This window comes from Schistocerca nitens, chromosome 10 (genome assembly GCF_023898315.1).
Source record: "Schistocerca nitens isolate TAMUIC-IGC-003100 chromosome 10, iqSchNite1.1, whole genome shotgun sequence".
Taxonomy (NCBI): Eukaryota; Metazoa; Arthropoda; class Insecta; order Orthoptera; family Acrididae; genus Schistocerca; species Schistocerca nitens.
In genome coordinates, this window is record NC_064623.1 from 45,145,673 (window position 1) to 45,165,018 (window position 19,346).

Sequence of the window (19,346 nt, forward strand, 5' to 3'; positions counted from 1 at the left end):
GTTGCACAGATTTATAGCTGCACAGATTTACAGTTGCACAGCTTGACAGTTGCACAGATTTTAGTTGCACAGCTTTTAGTTGCACAGCTTTACAGCTGCACAGCTTTACAGCTGTACAGCTTTACAGTTTCACTTCTCATTTTAACCCTGTCTACCAGTGTCTTACAGCTGCACAGCCTTACAGTTGCACAGCTTTACAGTTGCACAGCTTTACAGTTGCACAGCTTTACAGTTGCACAGCTTTACAGTTGCACAGCTTTACAGCTGCACAGCTTGACAGCTGCACAGCTTGACAGTTGCACAGCTTTACAGTTGCACAGCTTGACAGTTGCACAGCTTTACAGTTGCACAGCTTTACAGTTGCACAGCTTTATAGCTGCACAGATTTACAGTTGCACAGCTTGACAGTTGCACAGATTTTAGTTGCACAGCTTTTAGTTGCACAGCTTTACAGCTGCACAGCTTTACAGCTGTACAGCTTTACAGTTTCACTTCTCCCATAACTGCGGAGAATATGATCTTCAAAGATATCCCCATCAGGGATGCCATGTATGGCTGTGCAGGAAATAAGGAAGGAAGAAATCAAAATCAAGACAAATGTCAAGTGAGCTAAGGACTGTGGCCTTTTACCTAATCAACGCTCATTCCCAATATTAACTCTTCCTTTTTTTATCCTCCTCTGAGTTAGAATGAATGACATGTAACTGTCCACTTTTGCACTGGAAATGGAGGACTTGTACAGGGCCTACTCAGGTTCTGCCACTTCAAGAATACACTTGTTGTTGTCCCAGTGCAGATGTAGAGCTCAGTTTGTTAGTTCATTGTTTTTGAAGTGAGGCTGTAAAATAACTGCTCAGGTGGCAGAGGCTCTCGATTCTACTAAATGATCTGATGAGCTCTAAAATAGGGATGCCAACATATGTTGCAGATAAAGCTGTAAATTGCTAACTAGACATTTTGCGCATGTTGGATTCTCCTTGTGTAGTAATTTAATGGATGTGTTCAACATATAGGCTGATGCTTCAATTCGGAATATGCAGTATACTTCCACTTAAACTAACAACTAACATTGTTGCTCTGCATTTACTAGGTATCTCAACCTCATTCATGATTGGTCAAGAAGAACTCATTAGTGCGTGGAAAGGTGCCTCAGACTGCATGGCTACACCAAACGGCATTTCTTTGTATGTTGGGTGCACTAAGTCACCTACAATGTTGCCCAAATAATTGCTTCTTATACGCCATAAATTCAGCATCTGTGGAGTTAATACTTAGGTACTGCACAGATGTATGCTCTTATACACTGTTCTAAGTCATTCAGTTTGTCTAACACACCTGATGCTGCACCCTCTTTGTCACTTGAGTCCACAGTACTTGAATACCTTACCTAAATGGATGGGTCTACAGATCCTATCTCGAGTGTTGCCTTTGCATACAAAACTATGATGGCTACCTTAATGTCATCTAGGTTGATGGTAGAATGAGATGTTCATACTCTTTTGTCAGGTGAGCACTGTTGTAGAGCATTGCACAACATAGCATGCTCCAACCCATCTTGTCAAATTGCACTCTGATACTATGTTTGACATTCTCTGTTTCCATTACTGCTTTGTATTTACTGTCTGCCTATATGCCTATATTCACATGTATTATAAGTCATGACAAATAGTTGCAGACTACTTGCAGTGGCTTGATGATTGGTTGTGTGTTCTGATCAGATATACCTGGTAGCCAGCAGCTGTGACCCAACTAGTGGTGGAGTGCTCAACAAAACACTTACATGTGGCTCAACACTATCTGTGCACTGCTGTGGCTGTACAAGTGACAGTTCATGTAATGGGAGCTTGATGAGTTGAATGCACTGCTCCGATATCTCAGTACGGCACTGCGATGGGGAAAAAGAAAAAAAGTGAGAAGTACTTGTACACACATACAATTAACAGTGGGAGGTTATGTTCAAATGTGTGTGAAATCTTATGGGACTTAACTTCTAAGGTCATCAGTCGCTAAGCTTACACACTACTTAACATCAATTATCCTAAGGACAAACACACACACCCATGCCCGAGGGAGGACTCGAACCTCCGCTGGGATCAGCCGCACAGTCCATGACTGCAGCGCCTTAGACCGCACGGCTAATCCCGCGCGGCTGTGGGAGGTTATGATTAGTAGTAATTACACATAGTCATATTCATCTTCCTCTTGTTCTGCCCAGCTGATTTCCGCTGTCACTTCATGGTCCTGCCACTAAGGCCAACAGACCACAAGTGACTCGGTTGGTGGAGGAGAATAGTACCTCAGGGTTGGTGACTGCAGTGCCACAACTATCTGAAGTTATAATCTGCCATCCTGTATGCCACTGCATGCCATCGTATCTGCCACCTTACCTGCCATCTCATCTGCCACATTATGCCATTTTGTGACCTTGAATTTGACTTTGGAGAGGGGAGACCTTGACTTTATTCTAGGGAAGGGGGGGGGAGGAAACCTGTCAATGAAAATGACCCTGAACTGGCTTTGTTCCACTACACTGAAGACTAGTATTTTTAGTCTAAAAACTGTCTTGGTGACATTTTATTCATGAATACTTTTCAGTGTATACTGGTTGCAAATGTTAATGAAATATTTATTTTCTGTGCTCAGCAAGATCTTATTTCTGCTTGTCATCCATTCCACCACACTTTTCTCCCTAAAAGGCCTTTTAACAGCTTGCAAAGATTGTCGTTTTATCTGTGGTTTTCTACTTTGTGGCTCTCGTGTTGCACAGCCATCGGTGTTTCTGCACTCCCATAATCATTACTCCACCTTCCAGATGCTACATTTTGACACTTTATAAGACGTAGCAAGAAGAGTGCAGCGACAATAATGTTGTAATGGTTCGGTCTGTCTGCAACCACCTCCCGAATGCCCTGTCCATGTACCCTGGTATGTCGTGACACCTGCACACAGACTGTTCCACAAAGTTACATCGTCTCTTCCACAGGGGGATTGTCAAAGCAGTGGTGACATAGTGCAACACAAATGGAGTGTTAATGTATCACTAATTGCGTTACCCTATACGAAATACAGTAATTAGTAACTAATATAAGTAATGCAAGGAAGGCACATTAACAGAATTCAGATAAACCACCGGTCGCTGCACTGCGTTGCTACATGTGTAACCGATTAGGAGCCACAGTTCTTCCTTGAAGGCTCCTTCCTCAGGCAGACCATAAAAACGCAGTGCGCTCTCCGGACTATTGGCCATCGTCCAACATGTGTGTGTGTGGGGGGGGGGGAGGGGGGGACACAGATCGAATGCACTCCAGCACGTTCACGCCGCATGAACACAGAAGTCCTGGAGCGTGCAGCATGTGGAAACACGTCATGTGGACAGGCCCGTCCAACAAGGAGTGATCTATAATATCTGCGTGAATTTCCGCATTAAGAGCGTGGGAAACGCGCTCGTGTGGCCGTAGCCTAACACGATAGAACACAGACAAACAGAGCGTTGCCCGTGGGCTGCATGCAACCCGCCATTAATCTGATGGCAGCCCGTTCTTCACCATTCATTCTCGTAATTTTTTAACCACCTTTCATTTCTTCCCGGAGACAATGTGGGCCTTTGTCAAAACTACTAAATGGCACAATCCAGCGGCGTCTACCGATGACTCAGTGTACCCTGCCTTGCCTCCTGAATTTTAGGTTTCATTTGTTAATTTAACTCGTAATTTAATAATGTGAAACGAACTTTTTAACAGTACAGCTTTGTTCTTATGTACCTTGTATTTTATTTTTTAAATGTGTTCGTAATTTATTAAAGAGCAACTTCCATTATCAATGAACAGCTTGCTCTTTAGAGTTATTCTTTTGTCTGCTTAACTCTTCTCCCCAAATTTTCAGCTGTTGAACTCTTACTTCCACAGGTAAACTTACCAACATTCTTCTGTAAATGCTTTGTTTTAATATGTTAATTTTTTATGTAGTTGGTGGTCTCTAGTAAATGCATGCCTCTTTGTATATTAAACAACAGCATAGCGAACCACACAGAGTTTTCTGATTCAGTGCCTGAATGTACAATACTGTATGTGGCATGTTCTACTCTCTAGCGCTATTTTATGGTGTCTCCTTTGTCACTTCCCTCTATATACATATTGTACTTATTGCATGTAGATAGACCTTCTTATGAACCATATTTTTTCTATGTTGTTATATGAGACCAAAACACTTCGTGTTTGCGTCTATTTTCGGCGTCACTGCCATCTTCAGGTTATCAGTGGAAAGTATGTATTGTGGTAGGATATTTCAAATTTTGTACTCGATAATTTACCGTATTGTAGAATTTTGATTTGCTATGTACATCAGGTGCTCTTGATATCCATACGACGTCGATTGTCTCACTTGGTGTCACACAACTGTATAAGTTTGCTCCTTTGTTGTTGGTGGACCTATGGTAGGTGTTAAACTTTTGCTGGAGCAGTTATTTATAAAAGTAATGATAAGGACGTTACTTGACAGCTGAATTCACAGTCGATTCAGCGATGTTATTTGGTTACAGGCTGTTTACTTCTACGGTATTCTATAGGTTATATCTTTGCTCTTACCATCTGTACTACATTGTTTATATGATAGGTATGTAGGTGGTTCTACGGTCGTATGTAATTTAAAACTTTTTTATTGGTTGTGCCAGATAGTGTTGTGGTGCTCGAAGTTTACAACAATTTCCCTGTATTGTTTTATTCTTAAACCTATGTTTACCAGAGGCTCTTTTTAATTTCATGGTAACATTATCTCTAATATGACTGGAAATTTTGTTTTCTACTCATCTCGTGTTTGTGAGGATAATTTCAATATAATTTTGTGTGTAATATTCGTGTTTCAAATCGATCTGTTTATTTAGAATTTCTTGAGTGTTATTTTTTATGTGAATATCTTTAGATATCTTCAAGAAAATTCGTCAGTACTCCTTTTTTTCCGATGTGTGAAACCTCGACAGCCTTCCTTACATCGCCCACTGTGTGCCGTTGTGTCTTTAAGTGATGATAGAAAGTTGATGGGTTACTGTCGCTTTCTCTAATGAGTTCTCGGCATCAAATATTGAAATTCTGTCTCAGATCGGAAGATGAATGTTAGCATATTTGAAATCGATAATATAATTTTATAAACTTGCGATAGAGAGAAATAAACGTTATACTAAAAATTAATATCACTGTCCTACTTTTTCACCGTGTCGAGCCTTATGTAGGCCAGCAAAATAATCTTTGTGATTTTTTTTTCTTTTTCATCCAAAGTCACCAGTGAGAGATTTGCAGCCTGTGTAGTGACATTCGTTTCATACATATGTGTAGGCCTCACTGTCCCTATCTTGCGACGCCACTGTTTCAGACACCATTTCTGTCATGTGATGGAGGGCAGACAGATGAGTTTCTGCCATCACGCACTACGCGAAGCAGACCCATCAGTTACAGCGTTTCTCATTTATAACGGAAATCAGACACTGATTTTAACGACTGAGTGATTTGTATTACTAGTACATGTGTAATAGTACCGTTCATTTCTCCGAAATTCTCGACATTAATTCGAAGGGTGTCGTTTTTACATTAACCAACCTGCGGGAAAGCTTAACAATCTGTCTGAAACAATCTACTGACGTTTCTTTCTCTTTGTAAACGATAGATTTACAGTTCTTCAGTGAATTCCTGTATATGTTTCACTGTGTGTCACTTACATTGAGGTGACAGTAGTCATGGATACGCACATACAAGGTGTGATTCAGAAGTTTCAAGACTGATTCATTTCTGAATATGGGAGCGCGCACGGGCCAGTTCCGCCGGGTGGGGGAAGTAGTGGGGGGTCTCATGGAACGAACTGACGCTGCGGCAGTGGCCTCCGGAACCCTGGAGAGTGCGCATCGCTTGCAGAGTGAGTGCGTGTCATTAACCTCGGTCGAAAGGTGGGAGAGGCGAGAATGGAGCAGCATTATGCGATTACGTTTTGCGTGCGACTGAACAAAACCGCCACGGAGACTCTCGGCATGATTCAAGAGGTGTTTAAGGAAGTGCAATGGTTTTCATGTGGCACAAACAACTCAAAGATGGCCGTGAGAATGTTGATGATGACGACCGCTCTGGGAGGCCATCATCACGCTGAACAGATCAAAATGTGGGGAGAGTGCGGGATATTTTAAACAATGACCATCGAGCTGAGGGATCGAGATCGCCGGGTGCGCCCGGCGATCAAGGCCGATTGGATTCTCCAGCACGACAACGCGCCCGCTCACACGTCGCGCGGCGCCGCCGAAGTTTTGGTCAAGTTCAACGTGACAACACTGCCACAGCCACCCTACAGCCCCGACCTGGCTCCAAGTGAGTTTTTCCTCTTCCCCCGAATCAAGACAGGCCTAATAGGGAAGCGATTCGACTCCATCGACGCCATGCAGCAGGCTTCGACCAGAGCCCTGGACATCATGCCGCCCGAGGCCTTCCAGAAGAGCCGTGAACATTGGAAGACGCCATGGCAGCGCTGTGTTGAAGCTGAAGGATCATATTTTGAAGAATTTTAGTCCGCTGCACGTAAATGTCCAATAAATTTCTAGTTCTAAGTCTAGTAACTTTTGATCAAATGGCTCTAAGCACTATTGGACTTAACATCTGAGGTCATTGTCCCCTTAGAACTACTTAAATTTAACTAACCTAAGGACATCATGCGCGAGGCAGGATTTGAACCTGCCACAGTAGCAGCAGTGCAGTTCTGGACTGAAGCGCCTAGAACCGCTCGGTCATATCGGCCGGCTTCAAACTTTTGAATCACACCCTGTATACCGATGGTGGTAGCGTTGCGTACACAAAGTAGAAACAGGCACTGCGTTGGCAGACCTACCATTTGTACTCAGGTGATTCGTGTGAAAAGGTTTCCGAAGTGCTTGTGGCCGCACGAGGGGAATTAACAGACTGTGAACGCGGAATGGTAGTTGGAGCTGGCTAGACGCAAGGAACATTCCGTTTTGGAAATCGTTAGAGAGGTCAATATTCCGAGATGCACAATGTCAAGAGGGAAAAATCGAGACCCTAAGCTGCCGACAGGCGTTGATATAGATCAACGGGGACAGTTTAAACTGTGTGTCCCGACCGGGACTCGAACCCTGTATCTCCTGATTACATGGCAGACGCTCTATCCATCTAAGCTCCGAGGGCACAAAGCATAGTGCGACTGCAGGGATTTATCCCTTGCACGCTCCCCGTGAGACCCACATTCTCAACTGAATGTCCACACACTACATTCGTAATGCTCCTGCCCATTACACTCATTACGCGCGGTAGACAATCTTACTGAGTCCCGTGAGACTTTGGGCAATGTGTGTGCATACAGCATAGAAGAAGGAGGTCAATGACCGGTTACCCTTAACTATATGAACATTGTATCTGTTCTTTCGGACATGTCTGGGACTCGGTAAGATTGTCTGCCGCGAGTAATGAGTGTAATGGGCAGGAGCACTATGAATGTAGTGTGTGGACATTACGATGGGAATGTGGGTCTCACGGGGAGCGTGCAAGGCATAAATCCCTGCAGTCGCACTATCCTCTGTGCCCTCGGTGCCTCAGATGGGTGCCGGCACACGGTAGCTCAGCATGTTCGGTCAGGGGGTAAACTAACCTCTGTAATAAAACAAACTGAGTTAAAGGACCAACGATGCACCTGAACAAGAGTTATGGGACGTCCACCGCGAACATGTACAACGAACATTAACGAACAAAACGAGATCAACAACAAAAAAATGGATAGAGCGACTGCCATGTAAGTAGGAGATCCTGGGTTCGAGTCCTAGTCGGGGCACACATTTGCAACTGTCCCCATTGATGTATATCAACGCCTGTCGACAGGTTAGGGTCTTGATTTAATTATCATTTCATTCTAGAGAGCCGCATGGTCACCGATGGTATCTGTTCTTTCGGACATGTCCTATAGAACAGATACCATCTTCAAATGTCAAGAGGGTGTCGAGAACACCAGATTTCTGGCAATACCTCTCACCACGGACAATGCAGTGGCCCACGGCCTTCACTTAACGTCCGAGAGCAGCAGCGTTTACGTAGGATTGTCAGTGGTAATAGACAAATAACCGCAGAATTCAATGTGGGACACGACGAACGTGTCCGGCTAAATGTGGCGTTAATGGGCTGTGGCAGCAGACGATCAACGTGAATGCCTTTGCAAGCAGGACAACATTACCTGCAGCGCCTCTCCGGGGTCGTGAACATGTCGGTTCGACTTCAGATAATTGGAAAACCGTGGCCTGGTCAGATGAGCCCCTTTTTCAGTATGTAAGAGCTGATGGTAGGATTCGAGTGTGGCGCAGACACCACAAGGACATGTACCGGAGTTGTCAACAAGCCACTGTGCAAGCTGGTGGTGGCTCCACAATGTTGTGGGCTGTGTTTACATGGAACGGACTGGGTCCTCTGGTCCAGCTGATCATTGACTGGAAATAATTATGTTCGGCTACTTCGATTCTACACAGAGTACGCGAAACAACTTGCCCCCCTTCTAACAGCCGTGTACCGCAAGTCTCTAGAGGAACGGAAGGTTCCAAATGATTGGAAAAGAGCACAGGTAGTCCCAGTCTTCAAGAAGGGTCGTCGAGCAGATGCGCAAAACTATAGACCTATATCTCTGACATCGATCTGTTGTAGAATTTTAGAACATTTTTTTTTTTTTTTTTTTTTTTTTGCTCGCGTATCATGTCGTTTCTGGAAACCCAGAATCTACTCTGTAGGAATCAACATGGATTCCGGAAACAGCGATCGTGTGAGACCCAACTCGCTTTATTTGTTCACGAGACCCAGAAAATATTAGATACAGGCTCCCAGGTAGATGCCATTTTCCTTGACTTCCGGAAGGCGTTCGATACAGTTCCGCACTGTCGCCTGATAAACAAAGTAAGAGCCTACGGAATATCAGACCAGATGTGTGGCTGGATTGAAGAGTTTTTAGCAAACAGAACACAGCATTTTGTTCTCAATGGAGAGACGTCTACAGACGTTAAAGTAAACTCTGGCGTGCCACGGGGGAGTGTTATGGGAGCATTCCTTGTCACTACATATATAAATGATCTAGTACATAGTGTCGGAAGTTCCATGCAGATTTTCGCGGATGATGCTGTAGTATACAGAGAATTTGCAGCGTTAGAAAATTGCAGCGAAATGCAGGAAGATCTGCAGCGGATAGGCGCTTGGTGCAGGGAGTGGCAACTGACCCTTAACATAGGCAAATGTAATGTATTGTGAATACACAGAAAGAAGGATCCTTTATTGTATGATTATATGATAGCGGAACAAACACTGGTAGCAGTTACTTCTGTAAAATATCTGGGAGTATGCGTGCGGAACGATTTGAAGTGGAATGATCATATCAAATTAATTGTTGGTAAGGCGGGTACCAGATTGAGATTCATTTGGAGAGTCCTTAGAAAATGTAGTCCATCAACAAAGGAGGTGGCTTACAAAACACTCGTTCGACCTATACTTGAGTATTGCTCATCAGTGTGGGATCCGTAACAGGTCGGGTTGACAGAGGAGATAGAGAAGATCCAAAGAAGAGCGGCGCGTTTCGTCACAGGGTTACTTGGTAAGCGTAATAGCGTTACGGAGATGTTTAGCAAACTCAAGTGGCGGACTCTGCAAGAGAGGCGCTCTGCATTGCGGTGAAGCTTGCTGTCCAGGTTTCGAGAGGGTGCGTTTCTGGGTGAGGTATCGAATATATTGCTTCCCCCTACTTATACCTCCCGAGGAGATCATGAACGTAAAATTAGAGAGATTCGAGCGCGCACGGAGGCTTTCCGGCAGTCGTTCTTCCCGCGAACCATACGCGATTGGAACAGGAAAGGGGGGTAATGACTGTGGCACGTAAAGTGCCCTCCGCCACACATCGTTGGGTGGCTTGCGGAGTATAAATGTAGATGTAGATGTAGACCATTTCCAGCCATTCATGCACTTCACATTCCCAAACATGTCACGGGGCCAGAATTGTCCGCGACCGGTTTGAAGTACATTCCGGACAGTTTCTAGCGAATAGTATGGCCACCCAGATCAGCTGACATGAAGCACATCAAATATTTATGAGATATATTCGAGAGGTCAAGTCGTGGACAACATCGAGCACCGTCAACACTTTCGCAATTGTGGACCGCCGCACAGGAAGTATGGCTCAGTATTTCTACAGGGCACTTCTAACGACTGGATGGGTCCATGCCACGTCGATCTGCTGCAATATGCCGGGAGAAAGGAGTTGCGACGCGATAGCAGGAGGTTTCCCACGACCTCCGTCGCTTCAGTGTAGTACAACACTTCCATAGGAGCAGAAGACGAAATTTCACTTTGGAAGCAAACATTTAGATTTATGACGATTCGTCATCAGTAAGTGTCAAATGCTTTATTATACTTTTATAATAAATGACACCCATTTCTGTCCAGGATCGTATTTTTGCGCAAAATTAGCGTTTAAGTTTTATGACTTTTTTCCTTCATCCAGTGCACATACACAAACAATGTCAACGTAGAAAAACCAAAACCTTCCGAACAGGGCTTGAAGGTCCCACGGTACTGACCGGCCGCCATGTCATCCTCAGCCCTTAAGCCAAGGCTTAACAACTGGCAGGTTTTGAGCGCGAGTCCTCGCGTCTGCTCAGGCACGTGCTCACGAGCAGGTGCAAGGTCGCTGAGTAGGTAGGGAGGGGAGGGAGGGGAAATGCGCGCGCACGTTTGAATAGGGCCTATTGAATTCGCGCCGACTGTTTAACGTTTAAAGTACTACGATCAGCTCTAACAGTCACTTCGCTGGTTAAGAATCATGTCAAGTCGCCGTTGTGTAACTCCAACCGTACTTTCGCAGTTTAACCCCCATTGGGAGGAATTGTATCTGTTTACAGAAAAAGATGGTGTTGCAAAATGTTTAGTATGTCACAAAACGCTGAATTCTTTTAGGAAATTTAATTTGCAGCGACATTATATGTCGTACCACGCGAAAGACTACGGAAGTGGAAAATGTGATGGACCAGATCGTGCACAAGAAGTTATTAAACTTAAAAGGTAGCTATCTGAAGAAGATATGGACGACGAAGAAAAATCAACTGAGGCAGCTCTCAGAGTGAGTTACAAAATTGCTTTGCTTTTAGCAAAATCCCTGCGCCCCTTCACTGATGGCGATTTAATAAAAAAATGTTTCGTAGTTGCAGCGGAACATTTGTGTCCATCTCAAGTTGAACAGTTTCGGATTGTGCCATTATCTAACATGACCATTATGCATCGCATACAGGACATGGCAGACGACGTCCAGAGCCAGCTTGCAAATATCTGTAAAGATTTTATGGCGTATTCTCTAGCTCTGGGCGAAAGTGTTGATATCACTGGAACAGCGCAGCTTGCCATATTTATTAGAGGTGTTAATAGAGATCTTCAGATGAGGGAGGAGCTCCTCGATGTAGTAGCCATGAAGAACACTACAACCGGAGGTGATATTTTAAGTAGTGTTGAAGAAAGTGTTGAAAATATAGAGTTGTCGTGGAGTTCTTTAGTTTCAGTGTCTACAGACGGTGCACCACCGATGACACGGAAAAAAAATCAGATTTCGTTGCGCTGTTGAAGGAGAAAATGCAAAAACTGACCGTGCCGAATGAAATAAGGGGCGTTCACTGTGTGATCCATCAGGAAAACTTATGTGCAAAGAGTATCACTCTAAAAAATGTGATAAGTTTTGTTCGTACAACCAATTATATAAGGAAGCATGGGCTACAACACAAGCAATTTAAAAGCTTTCTTGAGGATGTAGAAAGCCAGTATGGTAGGCTGCCTTATTACAGCGAGGTCCGCTGGCTTAGTCGTGGCGAATTATTAAATCGATTTTTTTGCCTATTTGATTAGATAAATATGTTCATGGAAATAAATAACATGTGTGTTACTGAATTGAAAAAGCCTTCATGGAAATGTGATCTCGCGTTCTTACCAGATTTAACTAGCCATCTGAATGCTTTGAACATTTCACTACAAGGTAAAGATTGCTAATTACTCATTTCATAGATCGAATACGAGCTTTTAAAATGAAATTGACACTTTGTGTGAGTCAGCTGGAAACAGGAACTCTTGCTCATTTTCCTAAATTATCATCCATGCAAGATGTTCACAAAGACTGTGAACCTTATTCACATAGTTTAGTTGCCCTTAAGGAAGTCAGCCAGCTCGTGGTCGTGCGGTAGCGTTCTCGCTTCCCACGCCCGGGTTCGATTCCCGGCGGGGTCAGGGATTTTCTCTGCCTCGTGATGCCTGGGTGTTGTGTGATGTCCTTAGGTTAGTTAGGTTTAAGTAGTTCTAAGTTCTATGGGACTGATGACCATAGTGCTCTGAGCCATTTGAACCATTTTGAACCTTAAGGAAGGATTTGATCAACGCTTTCAAGATCTGACAGCACTAGACAGTGATTTTGATCTGTTCTCCTCTCCATATTCAGCGAATATAGCAGAAATTCGTCCTGAGCTGCAACTAGAAATTATTGACCTGCAGTGTCACAGAGAATACAGAGACAAATTTCAGAACAAGAAAAACGTTTTGGAATTCTACAGACACTTCCTTCAGGATAGATTTCCTCGTTTGCACAAACTAGCGGCTACAATAATATCAATATTCGGTTCCACATACGTTTGTGAACAACTGTTCTCTGCAATGAAATGTAACAAGACGCGCTTGAGAAACGCATTGTCTGATCAAAATTTAAACTGCACGCTGGGCCTACAATGCACGAGAACAATTACTCCAAACATAGACGCAATTGTAAAGGGCAAAAAGTACAAGACAACCGAGAATCCCACACTTCAGTGGCACCTTTTATTGTGTAACAGTTCACAAATTGATACGAATGTAGAGGCATACACTAAGCTAATAAAATTATGTGGCACGTGTAGATTCTCCTTTATTTGTTTCATTTGTCGCAGTAATAATTCGTGAGTGATATGCCTGCAGGTGGCGCGGATTTACATTGACTGGCGGCAGCTATTGTGTGCCCGGCCGGCCGAAGTGGCCGTGCGGTTAAAGGTGCTGCAGTCTGGAACCGCAAGACCGCTACGGTCGCAGGTTCGAATCCTGCCTCGGGCATGGATGTTTGTGATGTCCTTAGGTGAGTTAGGTTTAACTAGTTCTAAGTTCTAGGGGACTAATGACCTCAGCAGTTGAGTCCCATAGTGCTCAGAGCCATTTGTGTGCCCCACGTGACTCTCCCCACTCTCCGCTCTGGTCCGGTAGTGGGGGTAGCGTGCTCGCGCTGCTCGGTGCTCGCGCCTTGCTGCTCACAGCTTGCTCCGCGAGCACGTATGTTGTGAAGCCCTGCCTTAAGCCGTCGGCACACGGACCGTGCATCCTAGCGTTGAGCATGCCGAGCTTCTGACGTCATAGCGAGGAATAACACGCTCGGGAGTCTTTCCAAAACGTGCAGAGCAATATCTGGCATGTCAGATATTCTGAGCGTGCGTCTGAGCGTTGGCCAATGAGATGGCACAACGCCACCTACGTCACAAGCGCGCTGTCTCCCTTCAGTACAGAGTTGTGAAGCGCCATATTGGCATTCATTTCAAGCCTATATGTATATATGCCGTTTCTGAGCACCAGCAAATTGAGAATCACTGGAAAACCCGTTGGTAGTTGTATGATTCGTTCCAATAAAATAATGAGAAACATCGTATTCGTGCCAAAAGAATTATTGTAACTTGCGTATTGTGAGAGTAGGCTATTTGAAGGCAGCGACACACTGAAGATCCACCCAAAACGCATTGTTCTCGGTACAATTTCTTATAATTTCAATTAGTAACATAATTATCTACGATTAACGTTTTTATCAAGGGGTAAAATAAGATTCAGGAGAGCCAGAGTGTTGTTGGTTTAGCGTAATGTGTAGCGTCTCTGCTTCGTGATAAGTTTTTGTTGGGGCGGTGGTTCGCGTCTCAACACTTTCAATTTTTTCCCATAACATTCACGTTTTTAATTGGTCCTGATACTTTATTATTACTTTAATATAAGTATATGCTATAATATTCGATGTTATGTAAACATAAGTTCACCTTTTCTGAGGGGTGACTTTGTTCGATTGACTTAATCTACAGGACAGCTTGCGCTACTTGTATAAAGATAGTTTGCTCCTTTTTCTTTTATGCTTCGTAATTCACATGTTGAAAAGATTCTGCTACTGGGTAGGAACAGTGATCAAGTAAGACTTACCTTGGGGTTTTACTAAAATGTGGGAATGATGAATAATGTTTATCTTTTGCGGAGAAGTATTCCAAATTTGTACCGCACTGTTTGTAATGGAACTTTTATAAGCCTGTGTCCTTTTCGTGGACGATGGAAGAAATGTGCGTTCAAATAGAGCTTACGTGGGAATTTTACGCGCGTCCGTTGAGTAAACAGTGTGATTTACGAACAAGAAACATCCCTCAACTGCCGCTGGAGTGCGTTGCGATCGCGTACACCACGTTGGGGCCCACGTACCGTACGCACAAGTCGCATCGTTCCTGAGCGTTCAGCAGAAAGTTGAACTGGGCACGCTCAACGTTAACGTTCGACAGCACGGTCCGTGTGCCGACGGCTTTAGGCGTCACTGGATGTGCACGCGGAGGGGCGCGTGGTCGGCACACCACTCTCTCAGCCATTGTCAGTTTTCGTGACCGGAGCCGCTGCTTGTCAGTCATGCAGCTCCTCAATTGTCTCCACAAGGGCTGAGTGCATCCCGCTTGTCAGCTGCACTTGGCAGACACGGATGGTGAACCATTCAAGTGCTAGCCAAGCCCAACACCACTTAACGTCATATGAAGATGGTATCTATTCTTTCGGACCTACTGTGGTGTGCGTACTGTAAGACCTTCGGTACACACACCATCAGATTATTTGACTTGTCGCTCTAACGAAGTACGCGAGTGTCAGCAATATGTCTCGTGGTCTTATCATGGCGTGTTTATCTTCTGCCGTTAGGTCAGACGATACAAATGCCACTTGCACGCTTAGAGTAGCAGATTGACGGTGATTAATTCTAAACAGAACTTGATTAATTTTCACACACATGTATTAAAATAATAAAAAGCATAGACCTTATGTAACTTGATTCTGGATGCTATTTACAATTGACAATCTGAAGTTCCTTTGGTCTTGATACGTTAATCTTATTTTCACATATCTCTGATACTTGACAAAGTTCTATACATTTATCTTCATGGCTATGTACAGGAATATGATAATCTTCTTAGGTGCAGACTGAAACTTGACTATAGACTGGTACAGACAATTGCAGACTGGTACAGACTAATGCAGACAAATGCAGACTGACTAATCAGAGGTCTGTACACTCGTTATAATACCTCGCGCGTTCAGGTATCACTGCGGGAGTGTGATCCATGAGGAGAAAAGGTTCTACGTTAGCAACAATCTCATTGGTTGCGTTACACATTAATACGTGTATCGGCGGAAGCAGAATTTGGTCCATCTCTAAGGCAGCGCCACCTCGTAGTGCGGAGACGGACGAGCACTGCGCCTGAGCTGTTGTGCTTAGCGGGGCGCGCTCTAGTGGGAAAGTTGCGTATGCGCTGACTACGCGGAACTATGAGTATGTACACAACACCTACCATCTCCATATAGTTAAGGCTAACCAGCCATTGACCTTCTTCTTCTGTGTGGATGCACACGTATTGCCCGAACTCTTATGGCACTCGGCAAGATTGTCCGCCATGAGTAATGAGTGTAATGGACAGGGGCACTACGAATGTAGTGTGTGGAAATTAGCTTGGGAATGTGGGTCTCATGGAGAGCATCCAAGGGATAAGTCCCTGCAGTTGCACTATCTTCTGTGCCCTCGGTGGCCCAGACGGATAGAGCGTCTGCCTTGTAAGCAGGAGAAAAAAATGTGTGTGAAATCTTATGGGACTTAACTGCTAAGGTCATCAGTCCCTAAGCTTACACACTACTTAACCTAAATTATGCTAAGGACAAACACACACACCCATGCCCGAGGGAGGACTCGAAGCTCCGCCGGTACCAGCCGCACAGTCCATGACTGCAGCGACTGAGACCGCTGGGCTAATCCCGCGCGGCTAAGCAGGAGATCCTGGGTTCGAGTCCCGGTTGGGGCACTGATCTTCCACTGTCCCCGTTGATGTATATCAACCCCTGTCGGCAGCGTAGGATCTCGATTTAATTATCATTGCACTTAACGTTGGTGATCTGAACGGAAGAAGTATTATAAACTAGAAAATGTTAGTGAGAACACTATTCTTCTGAGATGGATATTAATATTCTGTTGTTTCAACATGTACGTCATTCAGTAAGTTTTAGATTTCTTCTAACTTCTTACAACTTTCAAAAAAATTTCCATTTTTTTCGTAAAGCATCTGTGCCTGCGGTGTGAAGTATTGTCTTCTGTCACTTACCTTTCGAAGCAACGACGCTGCACAAGATTTCGCCATGGTAGTAGAGAAACATTTACTGAATATAGTACAGTTCAGGTAAACTGTACAGTAGTTTCAAAGCATTACAAATAACAGGCAACCTGTTGCAAAATACAGGTTTATTAAGCATTGACCGTGGTTTCGACGGTTTTAAAACAGTCTTCTTCCGAAGATGTAGGATGCAAAATCACACTATCAACAGTCAATGTGGGAGTCGTTGATTCTGTGTAGTACATGTCGTCCACTTAATTCTTAAGACAAAGCCCTACAGTAGATGCCTACTATTTATTTACACGTCAAGTTCCGTAGGACCAAATTGAGGAGCAAATCTCCAAGGTAATGGAACGTGTCAGTACATGAAATTACAACATAAAAGTAATAACAGACAAAAATAAAATGTGTATGAACCCTAAAAAAGTCAATCCATAAGTTTAAGTAAAAGCAATCAACAATACAACAAGAATCAGCTTACTTTTTCAAGTAACTTCTGGACAGAATATAGGTAGTAACCCATGAAAATATCTGTTTCGATTTGAAAGCGAGTGGATTACTGCTAAGATTCGAGTTGTAGCTTATTGAAAAAGGATGCAGCGGTATATTGCACACCTTTTTGCACAACAGTTAAGGAAGTTCGAACCAAATGCAAGTTTGATTTCTCCCAAATATTAACTGAGTGAAAGCTGCTTATTCTTGGGAATAAGCTAATATTATTAACAAGAAATAACAGTAAGGAATTATCTATATTGAGAGGCCACTGTCAAAATACCTAGACACGTGAACAGGAGTCGACAAGAGGGTTGTGAACTTACATCACTTATGCCTAAACCGCCAGTTTCTGATCCAAAAATATCCTCTTAGAATGTGAAGAGTTACCCCAAAATATAATACCATACAACATAAGAGAATGAAAATAAGCAAAGTAGACTAATATTCTTGTCGAACGATACTGTCTTCAGGTACTGTTCGAATAGTAAAAACGGCAGCATTAAGTCTTTGAACAAGATCCTGAACATGTGCTTTCCACGACAGTGTACTATCTATCTGAATACCCAGAAATTTTAACTGTTCAGTTTTACTATAATCATATGACCATTCTGTGAAATTAAAACGTCAGGTTTAGTTGAATCGTGTGTTAGAAAGTGTAAAAACTGAGTCTTAACGTGATTTAGCGTTAGTTTATTTCCTACAAGCCATGAGCTTAAGTCATGAACTGCACTATTTGAAACCAAACCAATGTTGCACACAACATACTTTACTTTAGTGTCATCAGCAAACAGAAACAGTTACCCGTAATACTACAGGGCAAATCATTTATATAAATAAGGGACAGGAGTGGCCACAACACTGATCCCTGGGGCACCTCCCCACTTTTCTGTAACCTACTCAGACCTCACATCACAGCCCTTCTCAACATTGTGAGTAATGACCTTTTGCTGTCTGTTGCTAAAGTAAGAGCTGAACCAATTTTGAGCTACTCCCCGTATTCTGTAATGGTCCAACTTCTGGAGCAACATTTTGTGATCAACACCATCACGCGAATTAGTTAAATCAAAAAATATGCCTAGCGTTCGAAACCTTTTGTTTAACCCATCCCGTACCTCACAGAGAAAAGAGAATATAGCATTTTCAGTTGTTAAACGACTTCTAAGGCCGAACTGTACATTTGAGAGTAAATCGTGTGATATAAATGATCAATTATCCTTACATACAAGCCTTTTCAATAACTTTAGCGAACACTGATGGAATTTTTATATACTGCATTTAAATGGTGATTAAGTGGATGACATGTACTAAATAGAGTCAACGACTCCCGCATTGACTGTAGATAATGTGATTTTATCTCGTACATCTTCTGAAGCAGACGATTTTAAAACCGACGAAACCATGGTCAAGATTTAATAAACATGTTTTTTGCAACTGGTTGGCTGTTTTCTAACGCATTGAAGCTCTTGTACGCACAACGGCTGAAGCGCAACGATGTTAAAAATCTTGAGCAGTAGTTCAGAAGTCGTCCGTAGGTGTAGGTTTGTACTGGGTGAGGGCATCATCTGGAGTGCCCCAGGGAAGTGTGGTAGTTCTATCTACATAAATGATCTTTTGGATAGGGTTGACAGCAATGTGCGGCTGTTTGCTGATGATGCTGTGGTGTACGGGAAGGTGTCGTAGTTGAGTGACTTTAGGAGGATACAAGATGACTTGGACAGGATTTGTGATTGGTGTAAAGAATGGCAGCTAACTCTAAATATAGATAAATGTAAATCAGTGCAGATGAATAGGAAAAAGAATCCCGTAATGTTTGAATCTCCATTAGTAGTGTAGCGCTTGACACAGTCACGTCGATTAAATATTTTGGCGTAACACTGCAGAGCGATATGAAGTGGGACAAGCATGTAATGCCAGTTGTGGGGAAGGCGGATAGTTCGGTTCATTGGTAGAATTTTGGGAAGATGTGGTTCATCTGTAAAGGAGACCGCTTATAAAACACCAATACGACCTATTCTTGAGTACTGCTCGAGCGTTTGGGATCCCTTTCAGGTCGGATTGAGGGAGGACATAGAAGCAATTCAGAGGCGGGCTGCTAGATTTGTTACTGGTAGGTTTGATCATCATGCGAGTGTTACGGTAATGCTTCAGGAACTCGGGTGGGAGTCTCTAGAGGAAAGGAGGCGTTCTTTTCGTGAATCGCTACTAATTTAGAGAACCAGCATTTGAGGCTGACTGCAGCACAATTTTACTGCCGCCAACTTACATTTCGCCGAAAGACCACAAAGATAAGATAAGAGAGATTAGGGCTCGTACAGAGGCATATAGGCAGTCATTTTTCCCTCGTTCTGTTTGGGAGTGGAACAGGGACAGAAGATGCTAGTTGTGGTACTAGGTACCCTCCGCCACCCAC

At 43.6% G+C, this 19,346-nt stretch overlaps 1 protein-coding gene across 1 annotated transcript in view; it reads left to right on the forward strand.

The window, feature by feature from the left end:
- The first annotated feature begins 514 nt into the window (after positions 1 to 514).
- Positions 515 to 19,346, forward strand: part of LOC126209839 (uncharacterized) — a 98,334-nt gene continuing 79,502 nt past the window's right edge. The window contains exon 1 of the mRNA XM_049938969.1: positions 515 to 604. Coding sequence (XP_049794926.1) covers positions 515 to 604 — 90 coding nt within the window. The remainder of the gene's footprint in view (positions 605 to 19,346) is intronic.